A 20,068-nucleotide genomic window follows, 5' to 3' on the forward strand; every position below is an offset into this window, starting at 1 on the left:
AATAACCTTTACAAGCTAGGCTAAAACGCATAGGCCAATTTTAAGCTAATGAAGTAAAACAACCCAATTAGCATGTTTAGCTAATATTTGAATTGTGAGACACGTGAAGTGGGAATAGGAAGACAGAAAATGATTATAGCCGAATTATTGTGGTTGTTTTAGTGTTTGTGTTGAAGTCAAACACAGTGTGTTATCAGAAGGGGGCTGCCTGTGCTCAGTTGTGTTATTTACCGCGCTTCCTCCTCCTCCTCCTCCTCCTCTCCGTCGGTTCAACCGCTGCAGGTAAATGAGATGCAGCTTTAAAAAAAAAAGCCAGACAGGAAGATTATCCTCAGCAGCAGCCCCCCCTCCCCAAAAATTCACGTTTTTCTCTCCCTCCAACTTGTGCCCTTGACGACGCTACAACTCCTGCCAAAAAAAAAACAAACCTCCGGACAGCGTCGGGAAGGTCAAACCTCCGGACGAGCCCGCGGTGTTCGCTCGCCTCCCCCCGCCGCAGCTGCAGGGGTGGAACCCGGACTGACCCGCGCCGAGAGTTCCGCGGTGCTCCTGCCGCCTGTGCCGCTCCATGCACCGGCGCAGAGTCTGGACGCAGTCAGCCTGCTGCGGAGGCATGGACCCCCGCCGCTGAGTCGACCCCCGTGGAGATAGGTAAAGATATGAAGCGCAGACTCATGAATGACAGATTATTGTGTATTATTGAGTAATATATAACAGCATGCTAACCTGTAACGTCACAATACACTGCCTGCAGCCTGCACACTCCTGACAGAGATGCTGCTTGTTAATGTCATGATGCTGACTTGTGTGTTCCTGTTAGGGGACTTCATGTACTTTTATAAAATACTAAACTCATATTTGATTTCAAATGCACCATTTAACTCTGCATTTGATAATGTTACTGATTTTCTTTTAGCATTAATTAATTATTTAGGCCAAGTTAATAATCCTTATTTACCTAAAGTAGGTTTTTAACATACTTTTTTATATACTTTCAAGGCCAGCAGCCTGACTGTGTCCTCACATGGACTGTGACCTCCCTGTGTGTCTATCTATAGTGTCTATAGTGTTACTGGCAACACCACACACACACACGGGCCTATTTTACTGGGTTAAATTTGAATACAACCCACTGACAGTTAACCGTTGACCCCCCTCCCCAGTTTTACTCACTCTAAATTTGCTTGAGGTCAATGCAAACCTGCAGCGGCGGAGCATTTAGCTGATGATTTATTGCAAATGCAAATATATTGAAGAACACGGCAACAGTCATCCGTTTTCTGTGATATCATCGGGAACGTCTTTGGTCGTTGTTTTTGGATTCAGAAAATGCCGACTGAAATAAAAGTTTAATAAATGGTTGCACTTTGCAGAACGACTGTATTCCCACCAGTTCTGGTGGTGGAGGACGTGTTCAGGTTCTTTAATAAAGCAATAAATAAAGTTAAATAAAAGTGCTAATACCACAGTGTTAAAATACTCTGGTACAAGGAAAAATCCTGCATTGAAATGTATCAGTATTGACTCATATTGACGAGTTGGGAGTGACACTTCACTAAACACTCAACTATCTCACTAACAGGAGCTTGAAGTAAATGTACACGGTTACATTTCACCACTGACTTCCTGCACAAAGAAATAGTCCATCCTCACTAAACACAATAGCTGTGGGTGTGATTTTCTCTCTTGTTTTCTCCATTAAATATATTTGACCCTGGGCTAAAAACTCCACTGACCTGATAACTTTTTTTTTTTTAAACGACGTGCAGTACTCTTTTGTAGTAGCCTACCGTTGTTGCTGCACAAGGACATTCCACAGTTTGTTTTGAGCCTCTTTCCCCTTGTAAGGCGAGGTCTGAGAAAGCTTTTTAATAAAGAAAAGATGCTCAGCGCTGAATTGCAGAGGGAAATAGTTTTTATCAGTCCTCTCACGGTGACTTTATAAAAACTAAGTGAGGAGGCTTTCACACCTAACACACACACAAGCGTGGCATTGTGCAGATGGAGGTCAGCGTTCACATTAAGAAAGCAGCTACACTCTTGAACAGCTGTCTGACTGAGAGCTGAATGCTGCTAATGTTGTGCCACTTTTGACCCCCAAATGTACTGTATTGTCAAGACTCATAGGCGTTTCTTACATTCTGGCAGACAAGAAGTGACATTTGGTCTGCAGTCTGCCAAATCAGAGTTTTCTACATCGAGTTCACTGTTTTCAAGTTCAAATGTTCCATTCATACAGTTCTCTGAACCAGCAGGCCGATTCAAAAACGTGACTGAAACACTCATCTCAAAGTCAACTTTTGTGCCACAATGACACTCATTTGTTACTCATATTGTGACCATAAAAATGACTCACAACAGGAAGTTTTACTACGGTGGCCGTGAAGTGCAAAACACAACGGCAAATCAGACAACAACGGCAAAAGAGAAAACACAACACAAAAAGAGAAAACACAACACAAAAAGAGAAAACACAACGGCAAAAGAGAAAACACAACACAAAAAGAGAAAACACAACACAAAAAGAGAAAACACAACACAAAAAGAGAAAACACAACGGCAAAAGAGAAAACACAACACAAAAAGAGAAAACACAACACAAAAAGAGAAAACACAACAACATTAACCAAACCGGAAAAGGTAGGAACCCTTGGGCGACATGAATCGTCGCTGATTGGACTGGTCCGTCCTTTGAACCGGAAGGACATGGTTTACATGTTTTCAAAACAAGAGCGCTGCCAGTGACGACGTACACACTGCTATTAAAGAATATTTTGATGACGAGACCAAATCACCGCGACGATCAGCCCTCCTGACCGAGACTCAGTGAACTTTCCCCCCAGAAAACAGCCTCTTTCCCCCCGAGTGAAATAGTCAGACGTCCTGTTGACTGATGGTGATTATGTAATTTAGAGAAAAACGTAACTTTGTCACTTTCCAGGATGTTTGGTGGGTCGGGATCTCAATCACAACACATTATAACGGCATCCATATGATTATAATCAGTCAGCGGGTACATGTTTAGATTAACAGGAGGACACCGGGAAACACCTTGAAAAAAACACATACGTCATCGTCATGACGTGTACCGTCACACCTCCTTTGGAGCCGCAGCGCCGGCTTTCTGTGTGAATTATACTCCGGTTCGTCTTTTACGCCGGAGCTGCTTGGTTCTGTGTGAACAACCAACGGCGGAGAATTGGCGAACCACTGCTGCGGTGATAATCCGGCGTCTCTGTGTGATTTCAGAGCTTCCCCGCTGGACACCCTCGAGTGGCCTCACCCGCTCGTTTGGGCTGAAAATAGGAAAACAAACACCAGTTTTCAATGTTTGGTGCATACAGAAAAACGAAATATTGACTCGTATTTTCGTTTTTCGTTTGCCACATTAAATAGAATTGCATGATCAGATGATACACGGACCCATATCCATGTCCTGCATCAAAATATTCTTTAATAGCAGTGTGTACGTCGTCACTGGCAGCGCTCTTGTTTTGAAAACATGTAAACCATGTCCTTCCGGTTCAAAGGACGGACCAGTCCAATCAGCGACGATTCATGTCGCCCGAGGGTTCCTACCTTTTCCGGTTTGGTTAATGTTGTTGTGTTTTCTCTTTCTGTGTTGTGTTTTCTCTTTTTGTGTTGTGTTTTCTCTTTTTGTGTTGTGTTTTCTCTTTTGCCGTTGTGTTTTCTCTTTTTGTGTTGTGTTTTCTCTTTTTGTGTTGTGTTTTCTCTTTTTGTGTTGTGTTTTCTCTTTTTGTGTTGTGTTTTCTCTCTTTGTGTTGTGTTTTCTCTTTTGCCGTTGTTGTCTGATTTGCCGTTGTGTTTTGCACTTCACGGCCACCGTATTTTACAGTATGTATCACTGTTATCTTTAAAGCATGTTCTTTCTTATCAAATCAAATCAAATCAAATCAATTTTATTTATATAGCCCCAAATCACGATCACATTGCCTCAGTGGGCTTTACAAACTGTACAGTGAACAACATCCTCTGTCCTTAGACCCTCGATTCGAGTGAGGAAAAACTTTCATACTGAGAAAAAAAAAACCTTTTAACAACAAAAAAAAAAATATGGAAGAAACCTCAGGAAGAGCCACAGAGGAGGGATCCCTCTCCCAGGACGGACAGGCATGCAATAGATGTCCCGAGCCACACGACCTCCTCTCCACCATGGTGACCTGGAAGAGGGCAGGCCACACAAGATAATTAGCAGTAAAACAGAAAAGATCCGAGTGAAGAGGCATCAAATTTTACAGAAATACAGATATAAGGAGATAGTAAAACAGAGGAGGGCAATGATCCAGCGGAGCCCAGGGTATGTCGATCCAGATCCGTCAATATGTGAGGCAGCAGGAGCCAGGAGAGGCAGATGGTCCCAGGGACCCGTGGTCCATCAGAAGGGAGCCTGAAGGAAAAGAGAGGAGGAGGAGGAGGAGAAGTGACGCAGCTTGCAGCTTGTGGGAACAGAAAACAAAAACAAAAGTTAGAGAAATGCAATGTTAATCAATCTTTCTTTCTTTCTTATATCAAATTACAACAAAAATAAGGTCACTCCTTCATTGCCTGGATTATAGATTATAGTAATTGAGAAATGTTGCACTATGCTTCAATAGGGCTTTTTGTCCTTTGTCATTTTAACCACAGTGCACAAAATGAGACCAACTATAGAGTCTATGGCCTCTCTATGCACTCTCAGTACGGAAAGTTATCAAAAAAATTTCTATAATGCCAAAATTGCGCAAGAGATTAAGGAACAACTTCCTGTAGTTAGTCATCAAAACAGGAAATGTTGCATATTTTGTCATCACTCACACCGATTAACAGGAAACTCAGCGACATGAATTTGTGCAAAATGTGGTGTGGAAGATCTGGGGTCATACCTCAGTCAAGTCTTACGTTTTGGTAATGATTGATTATAGTGTGCATGGCCTATTACAACAAATCTAAATGTATGTCCTACCTACAAATGTGATAAAAGAACAGAGAAGTTTGGTCGCTGCAACAGTTTCACCTGTAAACGAGGCGACGATGATACGATGCGACGATTATCCACTCAGGCAGTTTCTCCATCAGACCACAACTTATGGGAATGAAATGCAGCTGTGAGTGTGCGTGTGTGTGTGTGTGTGTGTGTGTGTGTGTGTGTGTGTGTGTGTCTGCTCGTGTTTGATTTTCGTTAAAGAAATCTCTCCAACAAGCTTCTCTCCTGGCGCGGCTCCAAGCCACAAGTGTTTTGGTAGAGTGGCAAGATAAAGTAGTTTTCTGCTCTCTTGGGATGCCGACCCTTTAGATAGAAACAGAAGCATTCCCCTTGTGTGTGTGTGTGTGTGTGTGTGTGTGTGTGTGATTGTGTGTGTGAGTGTGTGTGTGTGTGTGTGTGTGTGTGTGTGTGTGTGTGTGTGCGTGCGCTGGCTGGGTTGCACTCCGTTTCATCAAATCTAACTTTTTTTCATTCTGGTTGTTTCACGGTGCTACAGATTGTGGTTGTGTGTGTGTGTGTGTGTGTGTGTGTGTGTGTGTGTGTGAAGAACCTCTTTCATGTTTTTTTGCATCACTGTTTGATGTTTCTCTTTTTTTTTCAATTTTTTTTTTGGTAAACGTGAAACATTGTGGTTGAGGGCAGTTTTTTCCATCAGAGCTGACAGTTCAGCAACGAAAAATGCTTTATCTTTTCTCTTATTGTCCCCCCGTCTCACACTGCATGATCTTTTCTCATTGTTGCCATGGATGTAGTAATTGTTTTGTGTGTTTTTTGTTCATTTTGTTAGAGGTACTGCTGAAACAATCAGCATATTAATCAAGTGACTTATTGGTTATTCTTCCTCATTCTGCTTTAGCAATCCCTTGCCCATTTTTTCGATTTATATTTTAATTGTCACCTCGACGCTTTGATTTTCTCCCTTTTTCTGGCTGGCGGTCGGTCAGTCAGTCAGTCTACCACTTTGACCTGGACAGAAATAGCTATTGTCGGGTGGATTTTTATGAAATCGTGTACCAACATTTGTGGTCCCCAGAGGATGACTCCTAATTGCCTGACTTTTCCTCCTGTGCCACCATGAGGCTGGTATTTTAGTTTTTAGTGAAATGTCTCAACAACTTTTTGTAGAATTACCATGAAATTTGGTGAAGACAGTCATGGTGCCCAGAGGATGAATCCTAATGACTTTTCTCTAGTGCCATTATCTTAGGTTTATAGCCGAATGACTGCAAAACCAATGGCATTCCCATCAGCCTAAGCCGTAAGCTGCTTTGTTTACAGCTAATTAGCAAACGTTGGTCAACATGTTAAAGGTGTTATTGATCCTAATTCATCCATTTGGGAAAACATAGGCTCGTTTTTTGCAATTAAAGGAGTCTATCCTCTCCTACAGTGTGTATATTTCTGTAACAGTCTGATTACATTTTAAAATAAATTAATTTAGTCAAAAAACTGTTATTTGATGACACTATGGCATTCCCTCCATCCCTGTCAAATTGTATTTGCCGATAATCCGTAAAGCTTTGGGAAAAAATTGCACACATTATTCGCCCGAATCCTGGCAGCGGTTCATAAAGCCCTGTGTAAACTCTCAACAGCAATTACTGCACGACTATCAACCACCAAACAGAAAATAGGATCTACAAAAAGGGTAATGGGGTGATAATGCGAACGTTTCCATCAGCCCTAACAAGTTTTGCAGTTTCCCCTCGTTCCCCTCTTCATCCGCCTTTGTTCCATCCAATACTAAGGATACTGAAAGCTTAGTTAGTTAAAGTTAATCAGCAAATCCAGCACCCTGGAGGCCAAATTGCATTCACTTCACAGCACAATAGACACATTGTCCCCAATACTTTTATCATTCGCAAAGCCATATTCTCCCATTAGCCACCAGTTTATTTCTTTGACCCCTGAACACACACTGGTAATTACACAACCGCCTCCCCCAATTTCTTTTTTCTCTTTCAGCGCTCCCTCCCTCCCTCTCTGTCTCCCCCTTTCCGTCAGTCTGCCTGCCTCTCACTGTTTCCACACAATCTTTTTTTTCTGAGGATATAAAGGTCTGAAATTAATTTGCAGAGGCCAAGATTAATGTTGGGAAATGGAATATGGGAGCACTTTATCATGAGCTAAGGGTGATTAGTGGAATTCAGATTGATTAAGAATGAGCTGTTAATACATTCGCTTCTGACAGCGGGCCTATGGACCAGTCCCACGTGCTCTTTACCTCAGAGTTAGAGGTCCATTGTGTGGGATTTAGTGGCATCTGGCAGTGAGGATGAGGACTGCAACCAACTGAGCACCCCTCGTCTCTAAGGAGGAAACTGCCAAAATAAAAAAAGTCTAAATAATACAAGAGATAAATTTAGGCATTACTTAATTTATAAAACATGACTTACATGTTTATTTTATACATAACTAAAGACATGAATAAATAGATTTAAAAATGAATAAATGAATAAATAAAATTGAATATTTAATAGAAAAGTAAATAAATTGGGGAATTACTACAAAGTTCGATATTTGTCAATTTATGTCACATTTTATAAATTAATTAATTAATTTATTGAGTCATTTATTTATTTATTAATTGGCACCTAAAAATGCCAGAGGCCTTTTCTAGGCCAATGTTTGGTTTGTGCATTCTGGGCTACTGTAGAAACATGGTGGTGTAACATAGCGGACTCCGTGATAAGGGTAAAAAACTGGACCTTTAAATCATTTGATGTATCTTGATGGTTTTGAGTGTTCTCCTTCTGTGTCTGCAGTGTGATGTAGCTCGCCTCCCCCTGGTGGGCTGCGAGGGCATGCGACTGCGAGGAGGGCGGGATTTCAACCCTGACTCGCATCTGGAACTGTCCCCTCCTCTTCCTCCTCCCTGTCCTTCTGTTGGCTGGTTACCCGGCGTCCTCACCAAAGGTGTACGCCTCCGTCTGCGCTTGGATCGCAGCGACGACCAGGGGCGGGGCTGCTGGCAGCTGGTGGACTTGGAGGCGGCGTCAGAGCCTATTGGGCGGAGACTGAGGAGCGGGGCCCCCGACGCCTGCGCACAAAGTAAGAGTTGATTCCTAATATACTATAAACCTGATTATTATTCTGATTCTGACTTGGCCAGAGTGCAGGTAATGTAACTGGTAATATTTTGGATTGTAGATCAACCATCAGTCGTAAAAGAAGTAGATCTTTTAGCAGAAGTAGCAATATCACAATGTGAAAATACTCTATTACAAGCAAAAGCCCTGCATTCAGTATGCATCATAGTTTAATGCATAACAATTACGAGTAAAAATGCATCATATTAAAAGTAATATTTATAACAATACATCATATTTGAAAGATCTTTTGTACATAAAGTGCTAAACTACATTTTTCCGATGTTTTCCCCCTCTGACCTGCGACTGATCAAAAAGAGCAACACTCTTCACCTTCTTCATGTCTTCTGGAGTGTGTGTGTGTGTGTGTGTGTGTGACGGCGTGTGTGTGTGCGCATGCTTGCTTATTTAATACACACATTGTTGTTTATGCGTTTTATTTATTCCCACCTTATCACATGACTCTGGCGCAGGATCCGATTTCACTGTCTGTTACCATGGCGACGCCCTGCCTGAGCTGTAAATAAATTCAGGGGGTTTGTTACATTGATTAGACCACACACACAGGCACACACACACGCACACACCCACCAGCGAGGATATATTGTTTCTAGTCAAAATGCACTTATTTTATGCATACATTTTGGTGTGTGTGTGTCACTGTGTATAAACTGTTTGTGCATGTGTGTAGGTGTGCAGTTTAGTGATGCGTTAGCATAACTCACTTCATCGCAGTTTCCCCTCTGCATAAGTGAGAACAGATACAAATCTCCATCCCCCGAAGCTGCTGATTAAGTTATGCTAATCATTGCTGATCATTGCTGCATTTACTGTGGCCATAACAGTGAGCGCCGACTGCTTTCAGCACGCAGCCTCCGAACGGAGACAATATCCCTACGTGGGAAAATAAAATGGGGCGTAGGGGTTCGCTGATCGTGTAATTGCTTAATTAGCCATAAACAAATTAGGCTGCGGTCCCAAATGTGATGTGTTAGGGCGCGGTGCAGTGGTGCAGATCTTTCCCCCTCGCCTGCAAAAAAAAAAAAAATGGTGTTGTTTCATATTGTCAGCCAGTGTTAATGGGCTTCACCCCCCTCGTATCCAATTCTTTTTAAGTAAAAGATGATTATCTGCTCTCCCTCTCTCTCGGTCTGTCTCCGTCTGCAGTGTGATGCACCGTAATGGGACGGGACTGATTGAGGAGGGACATCAGGATTAATCTCACTGTGTAATTACTTTTATGATTTATGGTTCCCTTCCTTCATACAGACTCAGTGGCCGCCCACCATCACGAACATACAGATGAAGTGTGTGAATGTGTCAGAGCTGCAACAATCAGTCGATTAATTCATCGAAAGAAAAATTGGTTGCCAACTATTTTAATAATAATTGTTTCAGTCATTATTCAAGTAAAAATATGAAACATTTGCTGGATCCAGCCTCTTAAAGGAGCATGTTGTAGTTCTGGAGAAGACATTTTTATTAGATGACAAAGATCTTCATTGACTGATTTTTTTTATGCCTAAACAAACTGAGTAAACCAACTCTCTTTGTTTTCACGACTGAATAAACAAACCGACCTCAAAGGACAATGCAATTTCATCCTGTTTTACTTTGTGTATATTTGGCGGACCCTGCCACCTTTCTAGCTGAACAGTGTTCTGGGGACCTTATTTTCCTCTGTGAACAGCTTGTTTATTCAGTTATGGAAAAAATAAATATTCCTGAGGTTGTATTATTACCTCATTAATATTCTGAATTTGAATTTCTTCTCCAAAACTACATAGTGCCCCTTTAACTGTAAGGATTTGCTGGTTTTCTTTGTCATTTATGACAGTAAATGACAAGTCTTTGGGTTTTGGATTGTTGGTTGGACAAAAGAAACAATTTGAACACGTCACTTTGGGCTCTGGGAAACTGTAATGAGACATTTTTTTTATCATACTAAATGATTAATCATGAAAATAATTGGTAGATTAATAAGTAATGAAAATAATCACGAGTTGCAGCCCTAGAACGCGCGCCAGAATTCATTACACTGACCTTGCTGTTTATCGTCCCTTTTGTTTATTTGCACTTATTGGCTTTTAGTAATGAAACCCTGAAATGTGTCTGACCTGTCAGATTCAGTGTTTAAACAGCCCGTGAGCTCAGCCGACTCCCGACAAATCTCTTTACATGCTGGCAGCGGCTGTGTGTGCGAGCGAGGGCACGCCGGCGTTTGATCCTCCCTGTGAAAGGTTAACCTGATTTTGATTGAGTGTTAAAACCCCACCAGTGTGGCTTCTTTGACCGCAGGAAGGGAATCGGGGCGTAACTAATCGATACGTGGCGGTGGAGGGGAAAAAACAAAAAGAGAAAACCCGAGTTGCACTCCACACTTGTAGCCGAGGAGAACAAATAAGCACTCCGGAGCCCTGCTTTCTCTTTTATTACCTGCACCTCGGTGGGGAAAACACGCACCACCTTGCCTTTGGCAGGTCTTTTTTCTTTCCACGTGTAGATTTTTTATTATAGATAAAACAAAAGCAGCGTACATGAGCTGACACTGAGGCAGAGAGAGTCTATAAATAAAAGGAAGACAGTGAGCCCTGACAGCAATATGATCTTTTATCACAAACAAAAGCAGCAGAGTAATCCTGAAGGGCTTCTGCTGGAGCCTTTTGATGTTTACAGAAAAATTGATCTCTTTACCTGAAAGCCAAGAAAAGTTCAAGCTTTTTTTCAAGATGATTAAAAGACTTCATATTTTAGGATTTTGGTGCAGTTCTTGGACCGGACTGTGGAAAATTTCTTCAGAAAATAATTTGAGGACAGATTACAGTTTGTAACCCGAGCGCTCGCAGCACCAAACACTGCACAGCTTGAATCCCTTGTCAGCCGCTCTGTGCTCTTTTTTGAAGACAGAAGAGAAAAAAACCCTGAGCTGCGGCAACTGTAATTACATTACAGTCCCACACAGCCACACAGCCACACACACACACACACACACACACACACACACACACAGACATCGTTTTGAGCTCAGCAGGTCTGCCGGCTGCCGCGGGATGTTAGAGGCGTGTTGCCATGACGACTGAAAGGGGACACAGAGGAAGGGGGTTAGGGTAGAAGGGAGAGGGAGGAGGGGGTTGTTTCGGAGGAAGATTGAGGAAGAGAGAGAGAGAGAGAGAGAGACGCAGCAGAGTTGCCGGTGTCTTGACAGCGTGTAGCAGCAGAGAACAGTCGAGGCAGACTGCTGGAGATCCATCAGGGGAATATTCAGAAAACTGCCGCTGGAGAGAAGCGTCACACAGACAGTGATTACCAGACGGCTGTGTGCATGGTAGGCAACGCTCTGAATGATGATTCTGTGTGCAAATTTTGAGGCTTTTTTTTTTTTTTTTTAATGTGATTTTGTCTGAGAGGAAGAGGATGGGAGGCATCATGCATATTCACGTGCTCTTGTCTGTTCCTGTTTTTCCTCTTTCTGCAATGACAATTGCTGTCATCGCAGGAAGAGGATTTTATTCTCGATAGCGCCGAGGTCTGTTTATTATTCCCATGTTAAAGAATACCAGGTATAAGAGAGATAATTTAATAGTACACCAGCCTCTGTTCAAGAGAAGTCAGTCAGCACAGAGGGACTCCTGATTCAAAGGCCACGTCAGGTGAGCTTTGAGATTGCATTGCATGAATGAAATGATGGAGAGATCGATTGAGAGAGGGCTGTGCTGTGGAAGTCACGGCCATGTGGGTGAATGGCACTGAGACAAAACACTGTGTGTGGATGCACACTTGATTCATTGTTTGATTGTGTGGGTGTTGTGGGTATATGTGCTTTGCTTTCACTTCCTGCCTGTCTGTGTGTGTGTGTGTGTGTGTGTGTGTGTGTGGCTTTGTCTCTCTCTCTGTGCAGTAATGATATTTATTGCAATCTTTGCAGTTGAAGAGGGGGAGGGGTGTGGAGGAGTACAATGCTGTGTGTGGCTTTGTTTCTACTATTTCCTATAGTTTTTTCTGTGTGTGTGTGTGTGTGTGTGTTTGTGTGTGGAGGGGGCAGTCTCACTAGTGCGTCTAAGTTTCCGCTCCGGCTTGGAGGCAGCGGTGCGTGCACTTTAAAGCTGCCACTTCCTGTTACCTTTCAAATGACACTCGATAGTCTCTCTGTCTGTCTCAGGTCTGATGAGTACCCTGTCTGCCGGCTCAGAGATGCAGACTCCCGCTCTCGGCCCCCAGTTCATGGCGGGGCCCCAGGGTAAGGTACCTGGCAGGAAGAGAGGACGGCCTCCGATCCGTAAGCTGGAGTTCCAGAGTCACTACATTGAGCCTATGATGCCTCTCAAGGTCCCAAAGAAGAGAGGCAGGAAGCCTGGCTTTAAGGTCAGTCAGTCATCATTTCAGTTTAGCTTTCACCGTGTGCAGCGCATTTTTATATATTTTTCTCAATGAAATGTATTGTGTGTTTTCTTGCGAATGCAATTAGTGAATACATTAAAACCAGCACTGTTTATATCAACATTAACACAGCTAGCGGTCTGTATAGCTTGGTTTGTTGGCACAATACTGCCACCAACTGTCGATGAGTAGTATAGCATAAACATTGTTCGTAGGAATGTGAGCACTGTCATATGTGTGCTAACAGAGCAAGAGAGCCAAACAAACCAGACACCCACTCATTGAAATCTTGCTCCACAGTGCCTCTAGTGGTCAAAAACTCAACAAGCAACCTTTAATTATTGGTATGTCGCTGGCAGTTACACTGCCACTTGTAAAGAATGAGTAGTGCTTTTGTCATAAATATTGGTATTGGTATATTGGTAATATTAAAGTTTTTTCTTTAGATAATTTTACAGCATTTTGCCTTTATTGAGCCACTAGCCACGTCCAAGTATTAGCAATCTTGATATTACATCATTAGTGGTATCGGTGTCACTATTAGTACTGATTCTGACATAGCTATTACTATTGGTATGGTATTAATATTTATAGTGGTGGTGTTGTAATGTTCAATTGAAAAAAGCCCTTCTATTTTCATTGCTTTAAGAGTCATTATAACTGAAAATAATAGTAATCACTGTGTTGTGCAATATACCACAATACCACAAATATCTTCTGAGACCCTAGTCTCAGCTATATTTGCTTCTAGAAATGCATAATAATGTCGGCACGTTGTCGGCTTTAAAATTAAATATCTGCATCGACCCGAAATAAACATGTCTGCTAATATGACAGGCTGATGAGATGAGGTTTAATTATGCGCATGCCACATGAACCATATCACGTAGTTTCCTTATTTTTCCAGGTGAATGTGCTCATTTTTAAAAGCATTGTATCTGCCAGTGTGCAGAGTAGACATAATAATACTGTATGTTACAGGAGAGACTTAATGTTTTATGTAGTTATCTAGAAAAAAATGTGTCGGATTGTGAGTTGGATTGGATTGGATTGTGAGGTCACTCGATGGCCATTGACCCATTTATTGTCTGATGTCTGATGGGAATTACAGTGATGGGGCCTCCTCATCCTTATACATGCTTTTTATCCACTGAAACACTTCTGATTTATGCGTGTGTGTGTTTGTGTGTGTGTGTGTGTGTGTGTGTGTGTGTGTAGCTGAAGCCCAGGATGGTGATGTCCCCACTAGCTAACTCTCCTCCCAGCAGCACACCAGAACCTGAGATGGGCTCCCTCCCACAGGATGCTGCTATTGTCCCCCACTCTGCCACACCTCAAGTCCTAACAGGTAATAACACACATACTATAGATACACTTAATCATCTTAAAGGTGCACTATTTACTTTTGGGAAATATTTTTTATTTATTTACTTTTTTCAGAAGGGAAACATCTTCATTCATTGGTTTTCATGACTGAATGAATTGGAAATACAATGTCACTCAAGGACAACACAACATTTTAGATTGTCTAACTTACATTTGTAGGACCTGAGCTTCACACAGCATTCTGGGGACCTTATTGCCCTCTGAGGACAACTTGTTTATTCAGTTATGGACAAACATCAAATAAATATTTCGGAGTTTGGATTATTACGACCTTAATAATGCTGTAAATGTCGTATTTTCTGAGTTTGAATTTCTTTTCCAAACCTGCATATTGCACCTTTAACCTTTACGGGCATTTTTATGTAGGAAGATGGTCATAAATGATTACAGGTCTGTACAGAGTTACATGTGATTTGTAAGGGATTTGTTCAAGACACACTGTCTAATGATTTTTTTAAAGCCTTGAGACGTGGAGTCGTTCTGTACGGCAGGAAGGTGGTCCTAATATTTTTACACTTATTATCCACTCGCAGCTTGACGTGGTGGTGTGACTCTGCGGTATGAAACGCGCTCTCCCTCCCTCTCTTTGTTTTTTTTTTGTATCTTATCTTTTTCATCCCTCTGCTGCCCTGCTCCGACTGTGACATCAATTCGGCGCTAAAATACTCCCTCTGCAAGTGTCAGCATGATGTTTCTCGTCTTTGTTCCCTACACACACACAGAAGACTTGTTCCCCGTGACAGAAACATGCGTTCAGATGTAGAACATTACACTCGTGTGTATGTTGAATCAAAAAACTAGTTCATATGGGTTCGCTGTGTATGTTTGCCTACTTTCAACTCACATCCTCTTTCATATTCCCTTTTAATCTTCTCGTCCAGTATTCCTCTCCTGCTCAGCCTCTGGAGAAAATCAGACATTTTTAATTCTTTCAGAAAAGGAAAATACATCTCATTCAGCCGTCCTGTCTGTCTCGCCTTAAATTTTTTTTTCTCTCTCCTTTTTTCCCCGTCCTGCTCTGAATAAGCAAATATTTAAAGATTGTCTTCGGTGTATTTGAGGTTGGAATTGGGGAATCTCGTGTGTCAAGGACCAGCGCTTAGCTCTTTGTTCTTGCAAATCATAAAAAGTGTTTGATGTCAGACTGTAGACATACAGAGGCAAAGCGCACACACACACACGCACACATATATACACACTCTACAATCCAGCGTGCTCCCTGTGGTGCCACCCAAACACATATGTAAATCACGTCTCTGGTGAAATGGAGAAGCATTTCAAAAATAGTCCATGTATTTTAGGGATATCTTTTGGGATACTGTTGTGCATGCTCCTTCAAATACTCACATTAATTTATTTTAAAAAATTAAATCATTTTTTATTCAAGAATATTTGAGATGTTGGGATGTAAAGAAAAAACAGTTTACTGTAATATATGTAGGCAGTTCTGCACTGTATGTGTGTCAATACATAAGCCCTCCAAATGTGCGGATCTTATCACGTAATTGATTTTCTCACAATACAATACAATACGTTTGACCTTTGTGTGAGCACAAAGTAGAGGTAATTCAGAATCATCTCAGCGGAGTATTTCACTCTTATAAATCTGTCATCCTGTAAATCCATAACTGCCTGACTCTGGCATCACCAGCAGGCATCTACATTATTGACAAGCTGAAAAACGGTGGGCACAAAGGGAGCAGATTTAGAGGAATTACTGACTACCTTTCAGAGGTTTCACATCCAGTTACAAGCTGAGAGGATTTAACGCAGCTTATCTGTGTATTTTTTTAACTGGCTGTTTAAGGGACATGGAAAATGTAACTGCTGTCTGGCAGAGTACATAAGTCTGCAGACGTTATATTGGTCTGAAAGCAAAATGAAATATTTATATTTGAACATACTCTTGAGAAACGTTCAAAACGTGCCTGTGCAGAGCGAGCCTCATGCTTATCCTGTGGTTCTGCTGCTTGCAGCTTTCTGCACCTGCCATGACATAGTTGTGTCCCCCAGCAATGCTAGAGCAAACACGTAATCTGGTTGTAAAAGCTCACACACACATCGTATGGCCTCAATGAAGTCAAAGCCCCATTCAGTGTCAATGGATAAGCCCCAGATTTTACATTTCTCCACGTTCCTTGGAGCAAGCCGGCACCTCTCATCTGGAGTATGCATACTTGCCAACCTTGAGACCTCAAAATTAGTCAGCCTCTTGATGGTGATTTACAGTACATCTGTGTAATCCCTGTCGACAGAAAAATCGATGCAGCAGATTTTACAAAACCTTGAAAACTTTCCTTGAGAAAGGGGAATTCTCTGTCTCTTACTCACTGAAGAAGACGAGGCACAACAGTACAGTAGACAACGAGCCGTACAGTGCCAGAAACAGGTTGTGCTAACTAGAAGGGGAAAAAGGTGTTAACATTTGTCATGCATCGGGAGAAATAAGGGAGGATTGTTACCCTGGGAGAAAAATGGGGGAGAGCATTGAATAATGTCTCCTGGGAAAATTGGGAGGGTTGGCAAGTATGGGAGTACGATGGGAGATCTTCAAACACTACATTGTTGCATCTCCTCCAGGTGTAGCCATAAAACAAAGCTCCATCAGCAATGGCCTTTGACTTAATAAGGAATGTGAGATGATCAAATGCCTGCTGTCATTGCTAACAGCTACCTATTTGGGAGTAGGCTATTTCCAGGAACATATGCATTCAAAAAGTTTATATATAACATCTCCAGTCTTTCATTCTTCATCTATTCTTGAAAGTACTGCAGCTAACAGCGGAGAGTGAGTGTGACCTGTATGATATGTCGACTGTACCAGAACTGTCAGGCTCGTGGTGACAGCAAGTCCCAGGACAACAGAGTAGAGGAGAATGGTCATCTCTTGTGGACAAAGAGTGCAAGCTCTGTCTGAAAGGCGATAAAACGATGAACATCTAATGATGTCACTTTCCTGTCGATCCTCCTCCAGGAGAGACGGCAATGCCTGGTGACTTCTTATGTGACCCACCAGTGGACTCCAAGCGGTACGCCGTAGATCCCAGCGACTCCGCCTTCAATGTCATGACGTCACAGTATCTGCCAAAGCACTCCTATGGTTACCGTGGCAGCAGTTGCTCTGCTCCGATGGGTTTGTGCAGACAGGCATCGAGCCCAGCAAGCTTCCAGGACGGAAATAGGAATGGTGAGGCTGTGTTTTGTATTCAGATGCAGTACACCAGGCACACAAGTGACCAAGTGGTGTTATACAGTGCACGCCACACACATTTGTTGATTTCCTACATCAATGCCGTATTTGGACTTCAGATAGAACAGTTATAAAATTAGCTTGAAATCTGTGGAAGAGCTGTGACTTTGCTGATGCCCTTTGTTGCTATGAGTAGCATACAGCCATGCTAATGCTGCCCGATCTGAGTGAGAAAGTCACTGCGCCTTACCAATAACAAGTCCTGCAATAGATCATATTCACATGGCGGCCATTTTCCTTTGACGTCACTGTCAGGGTGAGGAGCTCAAGTCGCAGTCATGTAGGGAATCTGACCAGTCCAGTGCTAAGCTAAGCTAACTATGAAATGTTTTGTTTATTTGGATCTGCGTTATGTTAACCATCTTCACTCCACCTGCTCCACTGTGCTACCTAGCTTACAGTCCGATGCCTGACTCTGGAGAGTGCAAGCGTCCTGCTGGTAAGGACCCGTCCCGCTGGGGTGTGGAGGACGTCGTCTGGTTCATCAAAGGTGCTGACCCCCAAGCCCTGGGACCCCACGCTGAAGCTTTCAGGAAGCATGTGAGTCCAGAATAATTGTACTGTAATGCTACATGTATGGGAACAGAGCTTTATATCCCAGCATGCATTGAAAAGACATTGGGAAGACTTGAACTTAGAAATCTGTTACAAGACAACTGCATCATCCTGTTCCCTGTGGTCCCGAATTTAACCAGCAGATATGGAGGCTGAATGAAGACTATTAAAGCATTTTTAAAGCATAGTGAGGTCCAGCCCCGAGCTATATTACAAGCCTTTTAACTCCCCATAAACCACTGTGCTGCCTGTGATCCTCGGGCAGGACTTTGGCTTAATATTTAAAGTGGGCAGGCTTTTCTTATCATAGCTGCAAGGCTCTGAAACACCCTGAACACAGGATAGAAGTGTTGGTAATAAAGCTAACTCTATTTTATATGTAAAACTTGTTGCCTTTCATATCTTCATATGAACTTTTTCATTAGTTGTAGGTGGTTTTCAACTTTTATAATGTGGTAACTTTGTGTTCGTTTTTAATGTATTTAAATTTTATTTTTTTGAGACACCAGTGCAGGATATAAAGTTAAACAAATAACCAGGCAAACCGATTCTCATACCGTTTTTCCACTGTGTGTTTCAGGAGATAGACGGAGACGCTCTGCTCTTGCTGAAAAGTGAGATGATGATGAAGTATCTGGGACTGAAGCTGGGACCTGCGCTCAAACTCTGTTACCACATCGACAGGCTCAAACAGAATCGGTCATGATTCGCTGCAGAGGAGCCAAACTTATGACCGGCGCTCACTAAAACTGTTCCACTGCGGATTTCTCTCAAACTCTCTCAGCCATCAGCAATACATCATGAACGCCTTTGGATCCAGAAGCGATTATTTCATCTCGATCATTGGCTACTGGGCATCTGAATGGCTTTAGATTGTAAATAGCTCGGCTCCACACGATTGCTATATCAAAACTTGTATTGACGTCCACGCTGCAGTCTGCACACAGCTTACGAAGACACAGGAGCTTTACAAAATCGTATGGTGCTTTACCTCTTTATCATATTTAAACTGAAACAAGTCTTCGGGCTGAGGCTCAATGCTGCTGCAGTTTTAAAATAGTCGTTTTGTGAGTTAGTTTTGTTGTAAACTGATGATAATGTTGAGCCAGGTATCACTCCTCGACACAAACTGTAACTATTATCTGGTCTCTGGAAGTACTCAAACTGTAGCTTGCGTAAGTCACTCTTGAGTAAATCCAAATCAAATCTCGACCCGAGGATTTTCATCAAGGTTTGTATCAAGGTTTTATCTGATTATTAGAATGTGAAATGAAAAACTGCATTAGAAACTTTGTTGTGAAACAAAGTGATTTGCTAACACGAGCATTTCTTTTTAACCACAAACCACAGCACAATCGTGAAGCGATAAGGTGTGATCACAACGGCACGTAGTCACACAGCGCTCACAACGACAGGAAGGAGAGGAGAAGTAGGGAGACGCTGGGTTCTCGTGAATCGTATATCATGCTACATTCGCTGGTGTTAAAATGACAATATTGCAGCCTACCTTGCGAGGCTTTTGTTTTATTTGAGGTTGCAAAGTAGCATGAGAGAAAGCAACTTGTAGCAAACTTGGTGCTCACTGAAAACATTGCTGCCACTACAACCACAAACACTTTAACAGATTAATCACTCGTACACTTCATCACTGTCTCTTCCAGATAAAGCTACAGTTTACATTCCTCTCATGCAATACCTCTTCAGTCATTTTGAATATAAATAATGAAGCAGTTTTTGGTCTGCTAACTATAAAAAGTGACAAACTATTAAGTAGAACGTCTTGAGCATTAAGAATAACTTTTTCTTTGTTATTTTTTGCAGCCACCAGAAACAGTTTTGTCATATAAAATAAAACACATTAATGATCAGTCACACGCAGTATGTGACAAACCTGTACAACTTGCTTTGTTTGAAACTGACTGTACAGTACTTGTTACTCACTTTAATATTTTGTGTTCTACGTGTTTTGCTTAACATTGTTCAAGTCAGTGTGCCACAGACTTATGTGAGTGCAGCATGTATGTCTATGTATGAAGTCTGTATTTTTGGACTGTCTTCAGCCCTAGTGAGCTATTGGCTGCATTAAACGTTCACATTTTCAATTTTCTAATTTCTGATCAGATAAATTGATTTCGGTGAATTCGGTGAAGCTGTTTTTTTTATCATCTGTGAGACATATTTCATCAATTTTGACTCTCAAATGACACTCCTTTTCTTTTTAATACAATGTTTTTTAAAGCATACTTTTTTCAGACAAAAATAAACCTTCTTCAATGAACTGTGGCCTATTTTTATTATTATTATGATGATGATTATTATTATTATTAAGAGGTAGTGGTATATATTTTTATTTGAATTCAGAACCATAATATCTTTTAGGAAAAGCAATACTTTTATTCTGCACCTCTCTAAAAGCTTTGTGTATGT

General features: G+C 41.9%; 1 protein-coding gene across 1 annotated transcript; it reads left to right on the forward strand.

Annotated features, from left to right (window-relative positions):
• Positions 1-11,692: 11,692 nt before the first annotated feature.
• On the forward strand, positions 11,693-19,912 carry scml4 (Scm polycomb group protein like 4). The gene is made up of 6 exons (XM_073493069.1): positions 11,693-11,723; positions 12,233-12,435; positions 13,669-13,798; positions 16,811-17,023; positions 17,481-17,626; positions 18,222-19,912. The coding sequence occupies exons 2-6, from the start codon at positions 12,238-12,240 to the stop codon at positions 18,345-18,347; spliced, it is 813 nt and encodes a 270-aa protein (XP_073349170.1). The 5' UTR covers positions 11,693-11,723; positions 12,233-12,237; the 3' UTR covers positions 18,348-19,912.
• Positions 19,913-20,068: the final 156 nt, after the last annotated feature.

Source organism: Pagrus major, chromosome 22, assembly GCF_040436345.1.
Source record: "Pagrus major chromosome 22, Pma_NU_1.0".
NCBI classification, from domain to species: domain Eukaryota; kingdom Metazoa; phylum Chordata; class Actinopteri; order Spariformes; family Sparidae; genus Pagrus; species Pagrus major.